The sequence below is a fragment of the Haliotis asinina genome, chromosome 13 (genome assembly GCF_037392515.1).
Source record: "Haliotis asinina isolate JCU_RB_2024 chromosome 13, JCU_Hal_asi_v2, whole genome shotgun sequence".
In the NCBI taxonomy this organism is placed as follows: domain Eukaryota; kingdom Metazoa; phylum Mollusca; class Gastropoda; order Lepetellida; family Haliotidae; genus Haliotis; species Haliotis asinina.
The window spans coordinates 4,492,000-4,514,093 of record NC_090292.1 but is presented as its reverse complement, the minus strand read 5'-3'; the positions used below and the strand labels follow the sequence as shown (position 1 = coordinate 4,514,093).

General features: G+C 42.1%; 1 protein-coding gene across 1 annotated transcript; it reads left to right on the top strand.

Annotated features, from left to right (window-relative positions):
- The first annotated feature begins 7,364 nt into the window (after positions 1-7,364).
- Positions 7,365-15,143, top strand: LOC137259295 (monoacylglycerol lipase ABHD2-like). Its single transcript, XM_067796928.1, has 8 exons — positions 7,365-7,525; positions 8,367-8,542; positions 10,702-10,869; positions 12,263-12,446; positions 13,316-13,510; positions 13,926-13,995; positions 14,194-14,278; positions 14,717-15,143. The coding sequence occupies exons 1-8, from the start codon at positions 7,365-7,367 to the stop codon at positions 14,872-14,874; spliced, it is 1,197 nt and encodes a 398-aa protein (XP_067653029.1). The 3' UTR covers positions 14,875-15,143.
- Positions 15,144-22,094: the final 6,951 nt, after the last annotated feature.

The window sequence follows — 22,094 nt, the reverse complement described above, 5'->3', positions numbered from 1 at the left end:
CGCCGCACTCGGCAATATTCCAGCTATATGGCGGCAGTCTGTAAATAATCGAGTCTGGACCAGACAATCCAGTGATTAACAACATGAACATTGATCTGCGCAACTGGGAACCAATGACATGTCAACCAAGTCAGCGAGCCTGACCACCCGATCCCTTTAGTCGACTCTTACAACAAGCATAGTCGCCTTTTATGGCAAGCATGGGTTGCTGAAGGCCTATTCTACCCGGGGACCTTCTGGGGTCGCCCTTGATTAAACAATTGATTGCGCTTGTAAGTCTTATGCTGGACTCTCTCTGTGTGAGTCCAACATATCAGCTTTCGTTTTATCTGTTTGACGAGTTACACAAAAATATTTTAAGTACCACACATACTGAAATACGAGCTAACACTTCGGTGGAAAAAATCTATAAGGTTACCAGGAATAGTACCTTGTTAAAGATGAAATACCGTGACCTTCAAACTGACAGGTAGCGACTAGAAACGAGTCATGCGCACTAAAGTTTAAGAGCCTGAGTATGAGGTATCTCGACCTCCTCTTTGACCTCTTCCAAACGGACCTCCTTGACATCCTTCTTGACCTCTTCCAAATAAACTTCCTTGATATTCTCCTTCACCTGTTTCAAATGGATCTCTTTGACTTGTTCCAATTGTTGTAGAAGAGGCCGTTTTGCTCCTCTTGATCCAAATCTCGGACCAAGGACATAATATTATGATCTCTACTCTTTTCTGAATAATATACTAAACTCTTCTCCTTCCTGTTGTAACCGTTTACCTTTGTCTAGATGGCGAACTACAAAGCTTGAAGTCCCTATGTTAATGGAACACTGTTATGGTGTCTTCAAGCTAAAGAGGTAATTGTTTATGGTATAATTATATATTACAACATTTAATAAATAATGAGACTGGAGAGAAAAAAATGAGAGTGCGTGTTGGAATCTCAGATCCTGGATAGGAATACACCCAGAAAGTACTAGAATCTGTACTTAAAGGTCACATGCAACCAAAACATCAAACATAATTAAGACACATTTATCACTTATTCATGACATATAATAAACATTGCTGCTTTTAAAAAAAAACAAATAAACAAAATTATAAGCGTACAATCGCCATTCAAAAGTGCAATATTTTGTACTTGGGCTCACTTCCCCCGAAACGAAGCCCTCGGGAGACCGAACCCAGTCATAGCGGGTGGATATGCACTCAAGTGTAACGACGGCTTCCGATTGGCTGTTTCATTTGCTGATATGCTGAGGGTTCATTGTGTGTACAGAAGGATGATCTGTTTGATGGGCATTTTAGAAGTATAGCCAGTCACAAGATTCTTTATGGATAACAACTTCTTTTTGTGTACTTGATGCGTCGTTTCAGTATGGATTCATATACTGTTGTCAAACAAAATCATATACATTAAAAAGAAGTCGTTATCCATGAAGAATGTGTATAGAGATGTTGGGTTTGGAAAATACCTGTTCTCTGAATTTGCACTCGATCCAATCAAATATCATGTCAGTAGAGATTGTAAACTACTGCGTGGCTGGAATCTGTCCAAGTACAAAGCGGGACTTGAAACTGACAAGAGTTTGCACCAGTTTCGGTCAGATCCAGTCATCCGAAAAAATGAATGTTGTTTGTTTGCAACCCACAGGCATAAAAACATGTCATGTGTATCACACGTGCCTAATCACATAATGTGGCAGACACGGGACTCGGGTGCACGAGTCATAAATCAATTTATTTTCTTTATGTCGTATAGTCTGATAGGTGCTAAGTTCAAATTGCACGTGGTCAATGATTGAACCTGTGTATGAATGAATGAATGAATGAATGTCTTTATTTCCTCCCAAATACATTCGAAGATTAAGCATTTATGATATCAGTCAACTACATATATACAGTTACATATCTACATATGATAATAACAAAGCACATATATTTATAGCAGATGGATATTTACATGAGTAAATTAGAAAGTATACATCAATGAGTCTTTTAAGGCATAGATATAGTTTGAAAAGTGTAATGTGGTGGTTTGCCATGCTGCTTCGTCAAGGCCAGGGATCGGAAGTTTGGCACCACAAAAGAGTACAAGGGCATCTTCATCATCCAGCATTTCAATTAATACATATACATCTATATCCAGTATGTCAAGTAGTGTCATATAAAAATGATTTCGTTGGCTCATTACAGATTCACAGTGTAAAATAAGGTTGGCATCATGGTCATGGCAGTACTTATTACAAAGCGTACATTCCTTTGAGAATTTGGCTTTAGAGCCGACTAGTACAGTAAGTTGTATACGGGCTTTATAGTCTGGGTACAAATACATCAGAGTGTAGAGTCTATGTAGACTCAGTGTTTGGTGTATTACAGCATATCTGGACATATCTTCTCTTATGGAGAGTTTCAATTTCCATGGAGCTTCTTCATAAGAGAAGATAGAACTTACAACTATTCTTCTCCAAGCTGTCTTTGACGGAAAAATACCAGTTTCCACATAAGTTACTACATATATCAGTAGATTATACTTCCGTACAGTACATAACAAAGTGTTGCAAATACTGCGTGAGTGAATATCTAAGTGAACAGTGAGTGATAAGAATGCACAGAACAGCGTTTTCGTTGATGAATGACAAGCGTTGTTACATAATCTTCCTAGGAATAGCAATCTACACTTATCAATGTATCCAACCATTGTCCAGAGACCTAGGTTGGCACACACAGAATCTGTTGACATACGTCTGTTGAACCCTTGAATACATTTAGCAAAATATCGTTGGGTATTTTCCAGCAGATCAATGTTTTGCCATATAGCGGAGGCATGGTTTCATAGCCATAGAAACTTGTAGGTAAAATCATTCTTTTCCATATATTAACACATGTAACAGGATGTAGATCAGTATTGTTAAGACCCAATAGGCGTAAAGAATTTATAGTTTGCCTGGCCTTTTGACAGTTAGCAAGAACTCTGTCTTTACAAGACAGATCTGATGAAAGTAGAACACCACCATATTTTACTGATGAACTTGTATTAATTGCGATGTCACAAAACGAGAATGAGAGCACAGGAGAAGATTGTTTTCCTTTCCGAAAAACTACAACACTGCTTTTAGATGCATTGTATGTTAGGTGCCATCGGGAAGCATAATCCGAGACAATGTTAAGTGAATTCTGCAGCCCACACGGGGTGGTACTTAACAGTGTCGTATCATCGGCTAACAGGATTGATGGCACGTCTATACCATATACACATATACCATTGTTACTGCGTCTTAGTTCAGTTAATAAATCATTAATAAAGACAAGGAAGAACCATGCAGACAGGACTCTACCTTGCCCTACACCTTGTTTTACTTCAAATGTATCTGAGCTATTTCCGTTGCACATTACAAACGAAGAGCTGCAGATGTAGCTATGATATAGCAGATTCCACATTTTTCCCGTTATACCCAAACTGTAGAGTTTTAGGAATAGATCGTTATGCCAAATGCGATCAAAGGCTTTCTCATTATCGAGAAACGCTGAAAAGACTTGTGAGCCACGCTCAACATATGTTACGCAATCATTGAGCATGAACGTTGACATAATGTCACCATGTTCTTTTCTAAATCCAAATTGTAGAGGGTCTGGAAAATAAGGATTAATATTACTTATATAACATTGTAGACGTGAGAGTAATAGTTTTTCAAATAGTTTTCCTATACAGGAGGTAAGGGTGATACCTCTGTAGTTTTTGGGGTCGCATTTTGAACCTTTTCCTTTATAAAGTGGAACAATCATACCCAGTCTAAGGATACTGGGAAAGTAGACAGCTTTCATAATTGCGTTATATAAGACGCAGAGCTTTTCGACCAGCGCGTCACCTCCATAGATAAGGTGTTCATTGTTTACATGATCTGGTCCAGGGGATTTGTTACGATTTAGATTGACCAGATGTTGTTTTAACTCTGAAGACTGGATATCGGCATATAGTACAGCGTCAGCAGGAGTAGAGTCATTAGGATGTGAAATTATATCTGCTAGTTTGTTATCTACAGATGCTTTAAATTCATCATCAAACGTTTCGGCGTGGTGCGGTAAGGCAAGGTTAGCATAGTAAGCACCCCACAGGTTACAAATGGTCTCTGGTGTGTCCGCTTGGGTATTGTTAAACACTAATTGGTCAACCGTTGACCGCGGGCGTCTAAGTTTACGAACAGATTTAAAGAAGGTATTAATATCAGTTTCCGATGTAATTTCGAGTTCACGAGATAGTTCTTTGCGTTGTTTTCGCTTTGCCTGTCGATGTAAACGACGGAAATCGCGCTTTGCGCGTTTGTATTCTCGATATGAGTATGAATATTGTCTCCCCTTGGTTTGTCGTCTGCTAGCCAGGTTCGACGAGAGGCTCGCATTTGATAGTGAGCATCACCTAGGCCATTACTCTTCCAATATGGCTTTAGATAGGGTCTAAATGTTCCAGAGGGAATACACTTAGATCTAGCACTAGTAAGGGCACTACTGATCTGTTCATTATAGAGCTCAATGTCAGCAGGTTGAGCTTCGTTACATGGCATGCATATCTCAGAGAGAAGTCTGCCTGTTTCTTCTGTGTAAGAATTTATTTCAGTGGACTCAGCTTTGTGCCATTTCGGAAGACATGTTTTGGATGTAGGAATTACAGATTTAGGTTGTACTGTAACATTTACGAAACAAGGAAGGTGGTCAGAGATCGTGTAGTCACAGTGATCGATCACACAACACTGAAGTATGTTGCTTACCGCATGAGAGGGTATAAGGATATGGTCAGTTAGAGACTTGTACAAGTTTTCCTTACTTCTCCATGTATAGTCCGGGCCATACGTGCGAGAGGTATGTAACACGTGTACAAGATTTCTACAGGTAATAAGCTTTTCGAGTGCCTTTTCACGTAGGGAAAAAACAGTTTTACACAGATCTGAGTTCAGATCTCCTAGTACATAGGTATCTCCTTCTTGACAAAGCATATCATAGGCATCCATTAACTCATCTAAAGCATCAAGATATGTTGAATGTAATACATTAGTAGATGGAAGCCTACAACAGATTACATACACATTTGCATATCCGTTGCACATAAGCTTAGCACTTACCAGGTACTCAGACGTTTGTAGTAGATAAGCTTTCCATCGCGATTGGGAATGACATAATAGGGCTATACCCCCGGATCCCCTGCAGGAGATACTCGTATTACACACACATGTTACAACGTTGTAATCATGAATGTCGGTCAGTTTGTGAACATTATTTGGATTTAACCAATGTTCCTGGATGCATAGTACATCTACATTAACAGGAACGGTATTAGATATTACACCAGGCGTGCTGCTAGACACATCACGTACATTCCAGGTAAGTAAACTTAGAGTCATGAGTATTAATGTTGCACACATAGAGAGATTTGGAATTTTGCCGTTATTCATGGACATTTAGTACTGTTCATCTTGTCGGTATCCAGTACCGTTGTACTGTTCATTTTGATTTTCGTTCATATTCCGTTGGCGATGCCGAGGTATATAAATCCCTGCAACGAATGTCACGTGGCCAAAAGTTGCTGTCATTTGCAACGTTGTCGTAGTCATCTGCAGACAAGTTAACCTGTACTGTGTAAGTTTTTGTGCCATCATAATACAGTTTCTCGCGCAGAAGACGTACATAGGTAGTGCGCACATGTCATTCATGGGTGTAGTCAAAGATTAGCTGCTTGACCTGGTCAAACGGTTTATCTGCGTTGATATTGTATAACACAATTCGCTTTGTCTTCACTCTGGACACGCCCTTCAGTGCTGGATACGATTTTGCAAGTGATTGAATATTGTGGATCTCAGGATGTGTTTTTTTCCTTTATTGCTGCTGTAGCTGGTGCAGTACAATGCTTTTGACGTAATGGTTTCTGTGGCTGTGACTCACTGTTATCCGTTCCACAGAAGACTAGGTCATGGGAGTTTTTAGTATAAATGTCCCACAACATATCTGTATTTGTCAGATCTATTACACGCTTGGTGCTTGCTTTAGGCCTGAATTATCAAATCGGGGTTAGGAACTGCATGTGTCAGGTGGGGACTGTGAGCTCTGTTTATCTGCAGATAGACCCATCTTTGTCTCATTTGCCTGGTTACTAAGCTCCTTAAGAGCTGGAGAATGTTTATCATGAATACGTGCGTCTGATAGGTGCTAAGTTCAAATTGCTTGAGAGTCTTGCTTGACAACAGTACAAGGATCCGTACCGAAACGTCGCATCATATGTAATAAAGAAGTTGTTATCCATAAAGAATCTTACCGTCTTATCACTTACCAGCTTCAAATAATGCCAATCAAACAAATCGAGTAGATCATATACCAGGTTCAATCAGATCCACTCATCGGAAAAAAAATGAATGTAGTTTGTTAGCAACCCACAGACATAAATACATGTCATGTGTATCACACCTGCCTAATTACATAGTGTGGCAGAGACAGGACTCGGGTGCACGAGTCATAAATCAATTCGTTTTCTTTATGTCGTATAGTCAAATTGCACGTGGTCAATGATTGAAGCTGTGTATTGCATGTTGTCTTTAGCAGACAGGCAGGCAGACATATAGGTGTGAATAAACCTGGCACGGAGCTTCCTCTGAGACAGAGACTGCTTACCACAATCAACAAGTTTTTTTACGTAACGAGTAGATTATTTACTTGTTTGTGTACACAACCGAGATTAGACTATTGCTCACGACCTCAGACGCTGGGCATGCATACTGTTTCAAGCTCCACGAACCTATTCACTCCGCATGCTTTATGGACGCTGTTGAAACCAGTTTTCCCCCCAGCGCTGGGGGGAATTTAGTGAAACGTTTGAACTCCGATTTCGCGGGCTTTTCTTTCATCGTGTTTTTTTTTCAACTTTATAGGTTGAATTGGCATTTTTTTATGATTTGTTTCGGTCAGTGCATACCGAAAGGTACCAGAATCTGCAAAGTTGTGTTTTACGTTGCATGTGACCTTTAACTGAGAAAGTGCTATCCGAAATATAACATGGGCTACAGTCGTTTTCGAATCTGTGGGGTAGCCCAGTGGTTATGCGTTCTCTCGTCGCTTCGAAGACCCGGGTTTGTTTCCCAGATGGAATATTGCTGGAACATTGGAAACAGTGACGTAAAGCCACATTTATTCACTCAGTGGAAATGTAGACAATGGAACATAAAAAAAACTCACTGGATAATTGATAAAATATTCGCATCAGTTGTGAATCTCATCGACGAAATGTCACAACACTGTCTGTTAATGCCGATCACGTTGTTAGCCTGTGTGACACGCATGCATGGGATCTCATCTGCATGTATAGAGATGTCCAGGTGATACAAGATGACGGAGCTGCTGCTGCTGCTGTTGTTGTTCTTGTGTGCGGTGTTGTTATGCGTCGTCGTCATTAGGGGTGAAGGTCCAGTGCCCCCTCACCTGTACTACAGAAAGGCCAGTCCGTTTGTGGCCGGTGTCCTCGCTGCGTGTCCAGTATTCATCAAACCGTAAGTTTAACACGTGCACCTGTTGCTGTCCAGAAGGCTCGTCCTTCTACCTGGTGATGTATACATGTATGTGTATTTGGGGAAATGGGATCACATATTTCCATGTTTGAATGTTCGATAAAGGTGAACTAAATGTTTTGTCACATGAAAACCTGATTACTGCAGCTTTACACAACAGTAAAAAGCCGGAGCTGAGTGAGTGAGTGAGTGAGGGAGGGAGAGTTGCCTCACGGCATGCCACCTAGAGGTGGAGGCAATACCTGAAGAGATGTAGATCTTTGACGTTCTGGTGACGATCTGGCGACACCCGGAAGTGATTGAGTGAGTAAGTTTAGTTTAGTTTTACGCCGCTCTCAGCAATATTCCAGCTATATGGCGGTGGTCTGTACATAATCGAGTCTGGACCAGACAATTCAGTGATCAACAGCTTGAACATCGCAAAATTGGGAACCAACGACACGTGCCAGCCAAGTCAGCGTGCCTGCCCACCCGATAACGTTAGTCGCCTCTTTCGACAAGCATAGTTGCCTTTTATGGCAAGCATAGGTTCTTGAAGGCCTTTTCTACCCGGACCTTCACGGGTGACACCCGGAAGTAGTGTTAACGTACTGACTCAGCATGTATATAAGTTGGAGCGAGTTAGATATTCGAGCAATCAGGGCGGGGGACACCATTAATGACACCTTTTACCCATGTGCAGAATCGAACCCGAGCCTTCAGCGTGACAAGTGGACGCTTAGCCATTAGGCTACTTCACTGCCCCGGGGATTTGGATTGGAAAGAGGAAAAATGTCTCTTTGTCAATATTTGGAAGGGGCATATATATATATATATGTTTCAGGTACACGCCCACCCGCCTGTGGGGTCGAAGTGGCCATATCCAGACTTTTGTGTACAGCAAACTAGAGCGGTGGCATCACCCAAACCTTCACGGGCGACGTCATGAACGTGTCCTGTCCGACGGTGCGACATCAACGTTTGACGTGTACGAGGCAACACGTCAGCATAGATCTGCAGGTGACTACACCATATAGCGGATCCTGCTTACAGATCAGCGAATCCTGTTATGGAATATTGACTGTTAAGGACTAACTTAATCGCCCTTGTTGCTCGGTGATAAGTGTTAGGTCACGCTATTTTCATTACATGGTTCATGATGTCGATGCCTATATTCTTTATCTTAATATATACTAAACGCCAAAAAAACCCCCAACGTTACCATCCTACTTTTATGAATTTCTGACAAACTATAAAAGACGTTAGCTTACAAGAAAGCTGAACAGCACATCAATGTGCAAATCACGAAGAACGTTTCTCAATTGCATTCAGATCTAGTTGAAATTCATCTTCTTCAGAAGAAATTAAATTGTCCTAATTTCAACAATGCAGAAATAAACCAGTAACAGTCATTTCGACGTCCAAAAGAAAGGTTGACATAAAATTCTGCGCTGAGACAAAGATAAACCATTTAAAGTCACAATTTTTCAACCAAAAAACAAAAAAATATGTTGTGTAGTGAGTTAAATTATAGAAATCATTCCTTTTAAAACCTCTTCTGCTGATTTGCATTATTGAATACAAGTAAATGTGTCTTTGATATTGTGAAAACTGTTACATCTGAAATTATCTTTGTTAACATGCTTGCTTAAAAACTACACTTTTCCATTTTCTGTTCACACATAGCAATATCAGCCGTCAAAGCGTTGCAATATTGAGGCAGTATGTGCGTCAGTTTTACATGTAGAATGATTCCAAGGGATGTAGAGGAGCCTAGAATGCATGATATGACACACAATTTCGATAAATATGCCACGATTAACAGCTGGCGAGTGAGAAAGAGCCATTGGATGGGGTCAACGCCCACCGATGCCACCGTATTTAAAGACTTATTGAGCGCTACAGAGAGACGGGGTCACCGTAGACAGACCAAGAAGTGGAGTGAGTGAGTGACTTTAGTTTTACGCCTCACTCAGCAATATTACAGCTATATGGTGGCGGTCTCTAAATAGTCGAGTCTGAACCAAACAATCCAGTGATCAACAGCACGAATATCGATCTGCGCAATTGGGAACCGATGACATGTGTCAACCAAGTCAGCGAGCCTGACCACCCGATCCCGTTAGTCGCCTCTTACAGCAAGCTGAATTGCCTTTTACAGCAAGCATGGTTTGCTGAAGATCTGTTCTACCCCGGGTAGACCTTCACGGGTCACCAAGACGTGGATGTCCACTCATCACAAAGAGAGACGGAGATATATGTACCTCCTTCATTAAGGGAGGAGTGAAACGTTTCTTTTGGGTTTTAATATAATATATTTGCATTATAATCCGAGAGACAGGGGGTGATTTTGTTCCGAATGAGGTCAAAAGGTTTCAGCATGTAATCTGAGGTAAAGGTCTCTGAAAAATACTGATACGCAAGAGACACTCTGTTAAACAATATATTTTGTGAAATTACACATTTATCTTTCTTCTTCACATTGCAGCAACTTTGAGTGTAATTCTGAGTATTTGTAGTTAGGAGGTCTCATCTGACAGGATGCAGCAGTTTGCCGAAAAAGCCCCTTAGTGGGCTAAAACCACAGTTTTGATTTGTAAGACTGAAGGTTTTGAATTTGAGAGACACTTTTACCTCAGATTACATGCTAAAACCTTTTTCCTTTCCCAGTACCAAAATAGGCCCCGACCTCTTGGACTATCACTGTCTAGTTACCAGGAAACTACGATATGTATAAATTTGATTAAAATGAGGAAGTTACGACTCTAGTTTGTGAATACACAGTATTTAAGACAATTTGTGCATGAATTAGCTACCGAGAAATAGTATATTAGAGGAAGTACAACCTTCTCTTCAACAAGCAGGTAACTATCGTGTTTAACATCATGTGTTGTGTATCATGAGGGGTTTTCCTTTTCAGGCAGCTTTGCATGTTTCTTGTGGTGTCCTGTGGTTCATGTGGTATCCTGTTTCAAAGGGTGTCCTGTTTTATGAGGTGACCTGTGTTTCATGCGGTGTCCTGTGTTTCATGCGGTGCCCTGTGTTTCATGTGGTGTCCTGTGTTCATATGGTGTCTTGTGTTTCATCTGGTGTCCCGTGTTACATTTGGTGTCCTCATGTGGTGTTCTGTGTTTCATGTGGTGTCCTGTGTTTCATGTGGTTCTTTGTGGTTTATGCAGGCGATCTCTCCATGATCGTGTGCCCCGGTATCGCCAACAGCAGCGAGAACCCATACATCCGGACCTTCACCGATGTGGCTGTGAGAGATGGCTACAGAGTGGCGGTGCTCAATCATCTCGGTGTTCTGACCAACCGGAAACTCACATCACCTCGAGTGTTCGATTACGGTTAGTGATCAGAAACTGGAAGAAATGCAGCAAACGCACTCTTGAAGGTTTTCCAGCGATCCCTTTTGAGGAACACTTGGGAGAAAGACTGCGTCCAGCCTTATATTTGCGACGAATGATTTCGGGGTCCGTTTGGCAGCAGTTGGTGCGCGAAATACACATATTATCGTCTTTTAATAGAAAAATAATAAATAATAATAATATAGGTCATTTGTAATGCGTTTGACTCCACACCACTTGGTCATGCTCGGAGCACAAAAAGAATGTCTTTAGGTGAGATTTAAAAGTTGCAGCATATTTAATATGTGGCGGGGGAGGTCAACAGGAAAGCAGCCAAATGTTTGAAGGATCTATATCCGAAAGTTTTAAATTTATGTGATGGCACAACAAGACGTGATTGGTTGGCAGATATGAGAATCCTCGGTGGAACGCAGGGTGAGATAGTAGCAGTTCCACTTAATAGTACTACGTGGTAGGTTACAGTTAATATCTTAACACCCTACTCTTTCTCTCTGACTCTCAAATAATTCCGTTCGTAAACATTTTTAATATTTTGTTCTGTTCAGGCAATAGACTTCAAATAGCCTGTTCTCTTGGTCACTGAACTTTGTCGTAAACTTTGACGGAACAGCGAGTGGGTGTTTGTGGGATTCGGATTGAACTGAGAAAGCATCCTGAGCCACACTGTCGGATCAGTTCCCTTTCACGGCATGCGTTTTCTGCTTATGACCGGATCTGTCCTGGAATTTCGTGATGGGCAATAGTGGGTTCTTTAAGACCAGTTGTAACTGTGACAGTTGCCGGTTCGTTGAGACCAGATGTAGGTGGAACAATCGTTGGTTCTTTAAGACCAGTTGTAACATGGACAGTCGTGACTTCCTTGAGACCAGTTGTAACTGTGACAGTCGTGGGTTCCTTGAGGCCAGTTGTAGCTGGGACAATCGTTGGTTCCTTGAGGCCTGTTGTAGGTGAAACAATCGGTGGTTCCTTGAGACCATTAGTAGCTGAAACAATCGTTGGTTCCTTGAGACCTGTTGTAGGTGGGTCAGTCGGTGGTTTTTTAAGACCAGTTTTAGGTGATACAATCGTTGGTTCTTTAACACCAGTTGTAACTGGAACAGTTGTGGGTTCTATAAGACTAGTTGTAGCTGGGACAATCATGAGTGCCTCAAGACACGGTTGACCTCGCTTATCAACTAATGATTCATATACAAACTTACGGACGGATCGACTTTTACCAATAATGTAGCAAAACATCACGGTGGAAGGCGCCAGAAAGCTCATTTCTTGAATAGTGCCGCGTGAAAATATATTGACTCACTCATCCGTGCCTTGTTAACGTGAATTATCTCCCTTCTCTTTTAATGTTTAAGAATCGTTACCTCCCCTACAGGAAGTACGACAGAGTTCCACTATATGGTGGAGGACATGAGGAAGATGTATCCCAACAGCAGCTTCCTGGCCGTCGGCTTCAGCATGGGCGCCAACATCATCACCAAGTATCTAGGCGAGCACCCGGACAACCAGAAGCACTTCATCTGTGGGATGTCCCTGTGTCAGGGATACGACATTGCCAGGTGGGGCACGTGATATGGCTTTTATCGACCAATTACGTGATTTATGTGATGTAAAAATACACGACATCCTGGATTATTCATCGGTGATATATATCGCCGTAAGTCGTTGTGCATAGTTGCGTCCCTTTTATTGCACCAGTCATTCACAACAGGAACAGTTTGTACCGGCAAATGGCTGTCAGTTTCCATGGGAACGTCAACAAGCTGTTTCTGAAATCTTATGAAATCTCTGTATTGTACTCTCCCGACAAAAGTAGAAATGTTTTACACCGTATTTCCTCTAATAAGCACTGTGGATAAAGAAGCATTATAACAAGTAAATAATTACGCCTAGTAAGCGCAGTAAGGGCCCCGCCCCTAATAAGCGACGGGCCTGGAAATCTGTTGCAAACATAAGCGCCCACGCGCTTATGAGAGAAAGACCGGTAGTTCATTGTCAGTGCGATCTGTGGTGATAGCAGGTTCTCGCTTTCAGGCTTCCCAGGAGTTAAAATCAATGGTTCGAGTCCCATATTTATTTGTTTATCCTGAATATAAGTTGTCAGCAAGAAGCACTCTATTTTCATCAGATGTAGGATTTGCATCACCTCGGACTTACATTACGGACACATTGAAAGCAGTGCCGAAACCACTCACTCACTAACTCTTCCCACACTGCTGTAACTGGAACACATTGAAAGCAGTGCCAGAACCACTCACTCACTAACTCTTCCCACACTGCTGTAATTGGAACACATTGAAAGCAGTGCCAGCACCACTCACTCACTAACTCTCCCCACACTGCTGTAACTGGTACGCTGTAGAAGGCGCAACTTGCATCACTCACATTTCCAAGCTTTCACATTGTCACACCCATCTCCCTCGTCTAGTTTCAACAGGTGCTTGGAGAGTTCCGTCGTGATGAGGCTCTACAACAGAGCCATTGCCAGGAGCGTTAGGTCTTTACTGAGACGTCATCGGGACGTGTTGTTCAGCTCTGAGGCGGAGCGGCGGTATGGCGAGGCGGATGTGGACAAGATCTTCAGCTCGACATCCGTGATAGATCTGGCCAAGACGTTCAGTTGGTAAGGTTGTCAGACGCGTAGCAAGCCAATTCTATTGTGTACGCCCAATACATTGCAAACCTGTATTTGTAGTCTTCAGGGCTCGCGCAGCCTTTTGGGCAGCAATGACGCGTACGTGTGCTTTTTTGTATAATGGTTGGTACGTCCCTGTTTGTCTTATGTTTGTAGCTTCGACTAAAGTCTTCCCAAGTAAAATCTCATATTATCGATGATTCACAATTTTGTAAATGAATGATTATGGTTTTACGCCGCATGTGGCTACGTTTAGAAACGCACATATTGTAGACTTCTACGTGACGAACGTTCACTCTGAACAACTAGGCTACCCATCTTGCTGTATCATGTATAAACGTTTGGAACACATGCAAGGGAATATTTCACGTACAAAGTTTCGCGTTTCCCGCCAATATTGCAGCAGACGTGCTGGGTTTGATGACCCGGATGATTATTACGCTTGGGGAAGCAGCGCCACCTACCTCAACAACGTGAGTTGGCAACCTTTTGCAATTGTAGTGTTCGTAATCAATGAGTAAACCACCAGGCAAAAGAAGTTATTCTTCCATAGCTAGCTAAACAAAAGAAACAGTTAATTTTTCATGAATTTTCATGAGTTTTTTTAGTCAAGACTAAGTAATGCGTATATATTATATTACGTTGATTTAGTTTAACATTATAACTTTCAGCTGACAATTCCCATGTTGTTTCTAAATGCCCTTGATGATCCAGTCGTGTCGCCATCTGTACACGGTATAGCGAGGAAGTTCGCAGGTGAATGCATTGCACGCATGAAAGAGTCAAACGTCACTCACTCACAGCCATTAAGCAAACTCGCTCACTGTTGATTCGCGTTGAGTAGACGTCGTACGTAAGCAGGGCGGTGGTGTACCTAACGGTTATAGAATTGTCTCATCACTCATCACACTGAAGTCAAGGTTCGACTACCCACATGGCTACAGTTTGTACAGCCCGTTTCTTCTGCCCCTAGCTGCTTCGTGTTATTAGCGGCGTAAACCAATATGTTTTCACTTGTGCACAAGCATAGATCTTCTATATATCTTATCCTTCTCGGAGATGCTCGTTCCATCTTGTCGGAGACGAGCATTTGTACCAGACATACAAGAATATTTCTTACTGTTTTCTGTACCGTCGCTTTTATATCGACGTAAACGTTAAATCTAAACAGTGTTGTACTTTATGTTGTTCCAGAGACTCGCGACAACTGTCTTTTTGTAGTAACGCATCATGGCGGCCATCTTGGATTCTACGAAGGTGGGATTCTTGTTCCAAGTCACGTGACGTGGCTTGAAAGGGCCGTGTTGGAATACGCCGGTGCGATTGTTGCCCTGAACTCTGGAGAGAGGTAGTGTTGCACTACCAATCATGGAGAGCACCTGCCTATAGGCGTCTGACGTGTGTTATAGAGGTGAATGCCCCTTAAGCGAAGACCACACATACCTACAGCTGTGTAATCATTAACCTTAAGAACACCCCTAAATAACTGTTAGCTTTTTACCTATAAACGGGGTAAGTAGGTCGATTGTTTCCGTTACGTATCTTTCGTTTTCTATAGTTAGAAAGTGCGATAGTGATAATGACTCTCTTTACAAACTGAATGAGTGAGTGAGTTTGGTTTTACGCCGCTTTTAGCAATATTCCAGCGATATCACGGCGGGAGACGCCAGAAAATGGGCCTCACACACAGTACCCATGTGGAGAATCGAACCCGGCTCTTCGGCGTGACGAGCGAACGCTTTAACCACTAAGCTACCACACCGCCCCACAAAGTGAATGAAGACTTTACAGAAGCAATATATCTAATTAATAATGTTTGGTTTGTCTAAAATTGCAAGCGCTTTAATTCAAAGGCAAACGCAAGATTGGCGTGTATTGAATGTATTCTCGGACACGTGTTGTTTCCAATGACTGTTCATACTCTTGAATCATCTGGCAGTTGTGACCGCATAATTTTGTGTTAGAATTTTATTTTTTAAATGCAATTCATTCTGCAATTAAAGTTGAACATGTCTTTCAACATTTAGATTTGTATTTTGCTGTGTTAAGTTAATCATTCAAGGCTGTGACATTCGGTGCCACTTGGAATGGCGTGTCCAGAGCCTGTACAAGGAAGTGAAACTGAGTGAGTGAGTGAGAGGATGGGTGGGTGGGTGAGTGAGTGAGTGAGTGAGTGAGTGGATGGGTGAGTGAGTGAGTGAGTGAGTGAGTGAGTGAGTGGGTGGGTGGGTGGGTGAGTGAGTGAGTGAGTGAGTGAGTGGGTGGGTGGGTTTGGGTGAGTGAGTGAGTGAGTGGGTGGGTGGTTGGGTGAGTGGGTGGGTGGTTGGGTGAGTGAGCGAGTGAGTGAATGAGTGGGTGGATGAGTGAGTGAGTGGGTGGGTGGGTATTGCTTAAAACGGCGTAAAACCAAACTCACTCACTCCAGGATCGGGATGAGTGAATGGGTTTGGCTCACGCAGCTTTGAACTGTATTTCACTCGGTTCAACTTCACGTCAGAGAAAACCCGTGAAGGTCTACCCGGGGTGGAATAGGCCATCAGCAACCCACGGTTGCCATAAAAGGCAATTATGCTTGTCGTAAGAGGCGACTAACGGGATCGAGTGACTTGGTTGACACATGTCATCGGTTCCCAGTTGTGCAGATCGATGCTCATGTTGTTGGTCACTGGATTGTCTGGTCCAGACTCGATTATTTACAGACCGCCGCCATATAGCTGGAATATTGCTGAGTGCGGCGTAAAACTAAACTCATTCACTCACTGACGTCAGAGAAAAACCTAACTTGCCGATAAACGTACAGTAGCGAGCAAGAGAGGGAGGGGGCGAGAGGGCGAGGGAGGGAGCGACGCTTTACGCTATATTTCAGCAACATCACCACGGAGGACACCAGAAATGGCCTTCACACATTGCACCCGTGAATAGAATACCCTTAACACCGTCCCTGGAAGATGTAACATGAGCAGATGTGTTGTATACAAACGTGTGATTACTGGCACAGACTGTGACATGAATTACGCAACATGTTAGCGTGTCTCAGGATTATGGTGTTGACTAGTGAGTGAGTGAGTGTGGTTTTACGCCGCTGTTAGCAGTATTCCAGCGATAGACACCAGTAATGGGCTTGACACATTGTACCTGCTTCGGGAATGGAACACTTTCACCATTAGGCTACCCCACCGCCCCTACAATACCATTAGGCTACCCCACCGCCCCTACAATACCATTAGGCTCTCACTGCCCCTACAATACCATTAGGCTACTCCACTGTCCCTACAATACCATTAGGCTACCCCACCGCCCCTACAATACCATTAGGCTACCCCACCGCCCCTACAATACCATTAGGCTCTCACTGCCCCTACAATACCTTTAGGCTACCCCACTGCCCCTACAATACCATTATACTACCCCACTGCCCCTACAATACCATTAGGCTACCCCACTGCCCCTACAATACCATTAGGCTCTCACCGCCCCTACAATACCTTTAGGCTACCCCACCGCCCCTACAATACCATTAGGCTCTCACTGCCCCTACAATACCTCTAGGCTACCCCACTGCCCCTACAATACCATTATACTACCCCACTGCCCCTACAATACCTTTAGGCTCTCACCGCCCCTACAATACCTTTAGGCTACTCCACTGCCCCTACAATACCATTAGGCTACCCCACTGCCCCTACAATACCATTAGGCTACCCCACTGCCCCTGCAATATCATTTGGCTACCCCACTGCCCCTACATGCTGACAACCTTACAACTATATATATACAGAAGCTGTAAAGTAATGTATAAGAGAAGTGGGATTGCGTTGCCATGGCGTCATAAATTATTTATGAACAGGTGTTCCGTGGGAGTGACGCATGTAAATACGAGTGAAGGACAACGGGGAGGAAGACCGGGTGCAAGTCTCCGCATTGATAATGTGGGAAGCCAACACGGCCCACAGGATCTGCGTTCTTCATAAGAACCATTTTGTAAGAATATGATTCTGAAAACTATTCATGTATTCCCGCTAATGAGTCATAGACTTTCTACATTTCAATACTGGAATGGTTGGGACTAGCATTGACAGAACCATGTCGGAAAGGCCGATTGTAAGTACACATTACAAATTACAGGGAAAATTGTAGACTTTGATCTCACCAAACCACACCTATAACAAACTCACTGAACCAAAAGCCGGATAGTACACCACCGAAATATACCCAAACACTGTAGGAAATAATGCTATAACCGGATTTACGTATGTTTCCTGACATTTGCTAGGTATCCTCCCATTACGCAAACAAGCAGTTCGCTGACTTATAGATTAGGTCACAAGTCTAAGGTAATGGGTCACAAATATAAAATATCAGCTCAAAAGAATCTTGGCATTTACAGTGAGATCAGAAATACTAACTGAAGACAGTTTCTACAGTGAACAGTCCGGCACGGCTGTCAATCTTGAATATAATGTTGTTGACAAAGAGCAGACCTGCAAACTCTCACGCCTTTGGCTTGAGACTCACGGGTTTTAAGCATTTGTCACGCTTTCACGACAAACATTGATAATCTCACGTTTTTTTAAAAAAAACAATTAACATTTTTGAACCTATTTATAGACAGTTAACATGTGGAATGATGTGCATCCATACACCTTGGTTTGTGATGAATGACAGAATGACTGCACTGGAAGATAGTTGACAATATTTGCCAACTGTATTTTTAATTTGTTTTTAGTGAACCAATTTATAGAGTGACAGTTAACATGGAAACTGTAGATACCTATAGAAAGGATATTGTATTTTCCAACATTTATGTTCATATTTTTCCTCCGCATGGTAATTTAAAAGCACTTTTATGGTGTTAAAAACACTACTTTTCTGCAGCTTCAAGGGGGCTTCGGCCCGACCCCCCGCCAGGTTCCGCCTTGGACCCGACCAGGGCCTTGCAGCCCCTGAACCCCGGATTCTCAACCTTTTTTTTTCTTTGGGGGTTGGAAGCTCTGACACAGGTTCATTGTATTATGAAACAGGATAAAATTTACTTTCTGAGAAAAGCAGAAGACGCAAATTGACATCATTTTACAAAATTCCAAAATGATATTGCTCCAGTTTTTCTTCGGTCAAGTTATGAGTTAGAAACCCCATAAATGTACAAAATTGAAGAACGCACAACCGTCTTTTATTCCATTAGCAGTTAAGTATAGGAGAAACACGCCATCGAGGTTTTGACAATGTAAAACCGGAGGGGGATTTCCCGAACCCGATGGCTTTACATTGTCTACCAAGACCAGGAGAAGTATTTTCTCTAACATATATACCGCCAATGATGGGTAATTGTAGATGATCACTTAAAGCTACAGAACAATAACAGAAGTGCGCGTTAAATCTATTTAATGACAGTAACTGTAAGTAGATAATTTAACCCCTCCAGCTTCCTCGGTCCGATGGCCGTGCGGTAGAGCGTCTGCCTACACATGTGTTTGCGGTTCCAGTCATGTGCATTTTGAGTCTAATGTTCAACGATATTTTTCAACTGATTTCAAACACTCGTGTATCAACTGAATGTTGATGTTCATATAAAGTTAGGAAAAGTAAAACCTGGAAAGAGGTCTTTCTAGCGAAAAGTAAAACCTGTCCCACAAAACAAAAACCTCTGGGAAAAGAGATGACCTAATATATAGTGACAAGCACACTTGAGGTTTATAATTTATAATGAAGAGTTATGTTTCCTTAGCTGATTGCGACTCTGTTGCATCATTTAAATCTTGTCTCCACGTGAGAGATAAATGTGCACCTAAATAGTATTCATTTGGAATAAGGAAGTTCAATGTTTGCACAGAAGATTAGGATATATATAATTTTTATGATATAATAATACATTTAATTATTGTTTATTTAGACTACATGTAAAAAATAACGTGTTATGTCGATGTGATAATGTTTTCCATTGCAAATCGGGATATGTCGAAATAACATACGTAACTGGGTATTCAGAGAATATCCAGAAAAAGCATGTTGACTCGTAAATTCGGGCAAACCTTCGCAAAAATGCTAATAGATGCTGAAAAAAAACAGATCAGACTATAAACGGGAGTTAGGTTGCTCATCTCAAAGATATTTCACGTGAGTTGAATATGTCTCATCTGTTGATTAACATCTTTCTTTCATGAAGTTTATGTTAAGATATGCAAAAGAGTATTATACCAGATACCCACAGAAAAACAAAACGTCGTATTAAATATCTCGTAATATATATGTGGCATGAGGACCCGCAGATCGACAGGACTGGATACTGTAATACATGTATATGGTAAGAGATAGCAATGCATGTCCCTACTTTAATTCCCCATGGGATTAACATATTGTAGCCAATATATCTATCCCCCAGCTCGATCCCAACCATCGTCGGCTTCACCCGTCCTGGTTTTGCTTTTGATTTACCCTACCTGTTTCTTTTTATAGTGATAGTGAGACTCCATGGTAGCTACACCATTACTAGTTTCAGTATGAAAGTTATTATTCTTTACGTCAGCTATCCTTTATCATGAAGCTAAGCCTGCTTTGAAAATGGGCATTTAGAAAGTGCCCTTTGTAATACAATATCATCGCACACCAATTTCCATAAAACCATGGTCTGTTTAAAATAAGTCGCTGTAGACTTTGAAAAAAATCTGCATTGTTCATTTCAGTACTTATCCCTCCCCAGTAAAGTCGTACGAGGGGCGTTCAATAAGTAATGCCCTGACCCATTTCCCGTAGCAGTAGAGCAATGAAACTTGGCACACTTATTAGTCTTTCTCTACATAGGAACCACCCAAAGTAATGCATTTTCCCCATCGTTTGATGCAGTTCTGGAGATCTTTTTTGTAGAACACCCCATTTTGGTCCTCAAACCACGAAGTGACTTCAGAAATCAAGGCAGCAGCATCTGGGAAACGATTTCCTTTCAAAAACAACTTCATGGCTGGGAAGAGATGAAAGTCAGAGGATACAAGGTCAGGAGAGTAGGGAGGATGGGGGAGGATTTCATAGCCACACGCCTGTGCTTCTGATCTGGCGACATGCGAGTTGTGCACCAGAGCGTTGTCCTGCAGGAGGAGGATACCTTTGCTGATCTTTCCCCACCTCTTGACTTTGATTTCTTCTCATAATTTCCTCAAAAGGGAAGCATAGTAGGCTCCTGTAATTGTGGTACCCTTTGCCAGGAAATCTGTCATCACAACTCCATCTTGGTCCCAGAAGACTGTGAGCATGACTTTGCCAGCGGAGGGCTGCCCCCTTGCTTTCTTTGGAGGTGGTGATACCAAGTGTTTCCACTGCATTGACTGGACTTTGGTCTCTGGATCATAGTGATGGGCACAGGTTTCATCCTGTGTGATTAGTCTTTTGAGAAACTTTTTGACACATCTCCATATTCATCCTCGAGCACTCAACGCGTTCTTGTTTCTGCGACCAGGGCTTGTTGGAGCGACCAGGTCTGGGAGCTGTTTCCACAGACTTCCTGCCATGTTTGAATTCACGATGCCAGCGTTTTACAAGGTCATATGATGGGGCTTCATCACCATAAGCGTCTTTCATTTCATCACAGCACTCAACAGGATCCATTTCACACCTTACTCAGTTCCAACACTTGTTAATCTGAAACCACGAGTAGTTCAGAGCTCACATTTGCCTCATTACCCATAGAGATATCATTCAAATCACATGCAAATGTTTAGCTAAACAAGACAGCTGGAAGTGGGTCGGGGCATTACTTATTGAACTCCCCTCGTCTATTCACGTTTCCTATCTCGCTACCACTCCAACTGTAGTTAGTTTACTAAATGGTCATTGAAACCGGGTGGAAAAGAAGTGTGCACCCTCACCCCTACCCCTATTTTTGCTAGTCTTACAGTGTCTGCACACTCTACTTCCCCTCCAGCTGTAATAACTGAAATGTGTCAAATTATGAAATTAAAGTTGTCCGCTTAAATTACACACACAAAGAAAAACGACACCAAACAATGTCATATCACTTTTGTATATACTAAACAACACATATTTATTTATTTATTTATTTATTTATTTATTTATTTATTTATTTATTTATTTATTTATTTATTTATTTATTTATTTATTTATTTATTTATTTATTTATTTATTTGAACAGCGTAGGTCGACTTTTCATGTTTTGTCAGTAGCGATAAGCCCGATTCCACAGCACGCTGACTAGACTTCATGAATCCCTCCAAGATATGTTTGTGAAGTATGTTGTCTGCCTGCCCTCCCCACAAAGCCATTTAGCTCTCAGGTGACTGTTTCCAAAACATCTCTAGACGCTACCAATTCAAGAGGTGTCCAAATCACCCGCAAAGTTCCAGATCTCGAGCGGGCGGCTACCCATGTCTTACAAAATAGCGTTTAAAACGACTTATTGATTGATAATGAGTGAGTGAGTTTAGTTTTACGCCGCACTCAGCAACACTTTTGCCAGATCTATAGTACCCGTTAAAACACTCGCAAAGCCATGTCGCCAGAACAAAACGAGAACGGCCGGTATCATGAATAAGGTGAATTCAGTCATCACTTCTATGTTTGTCCT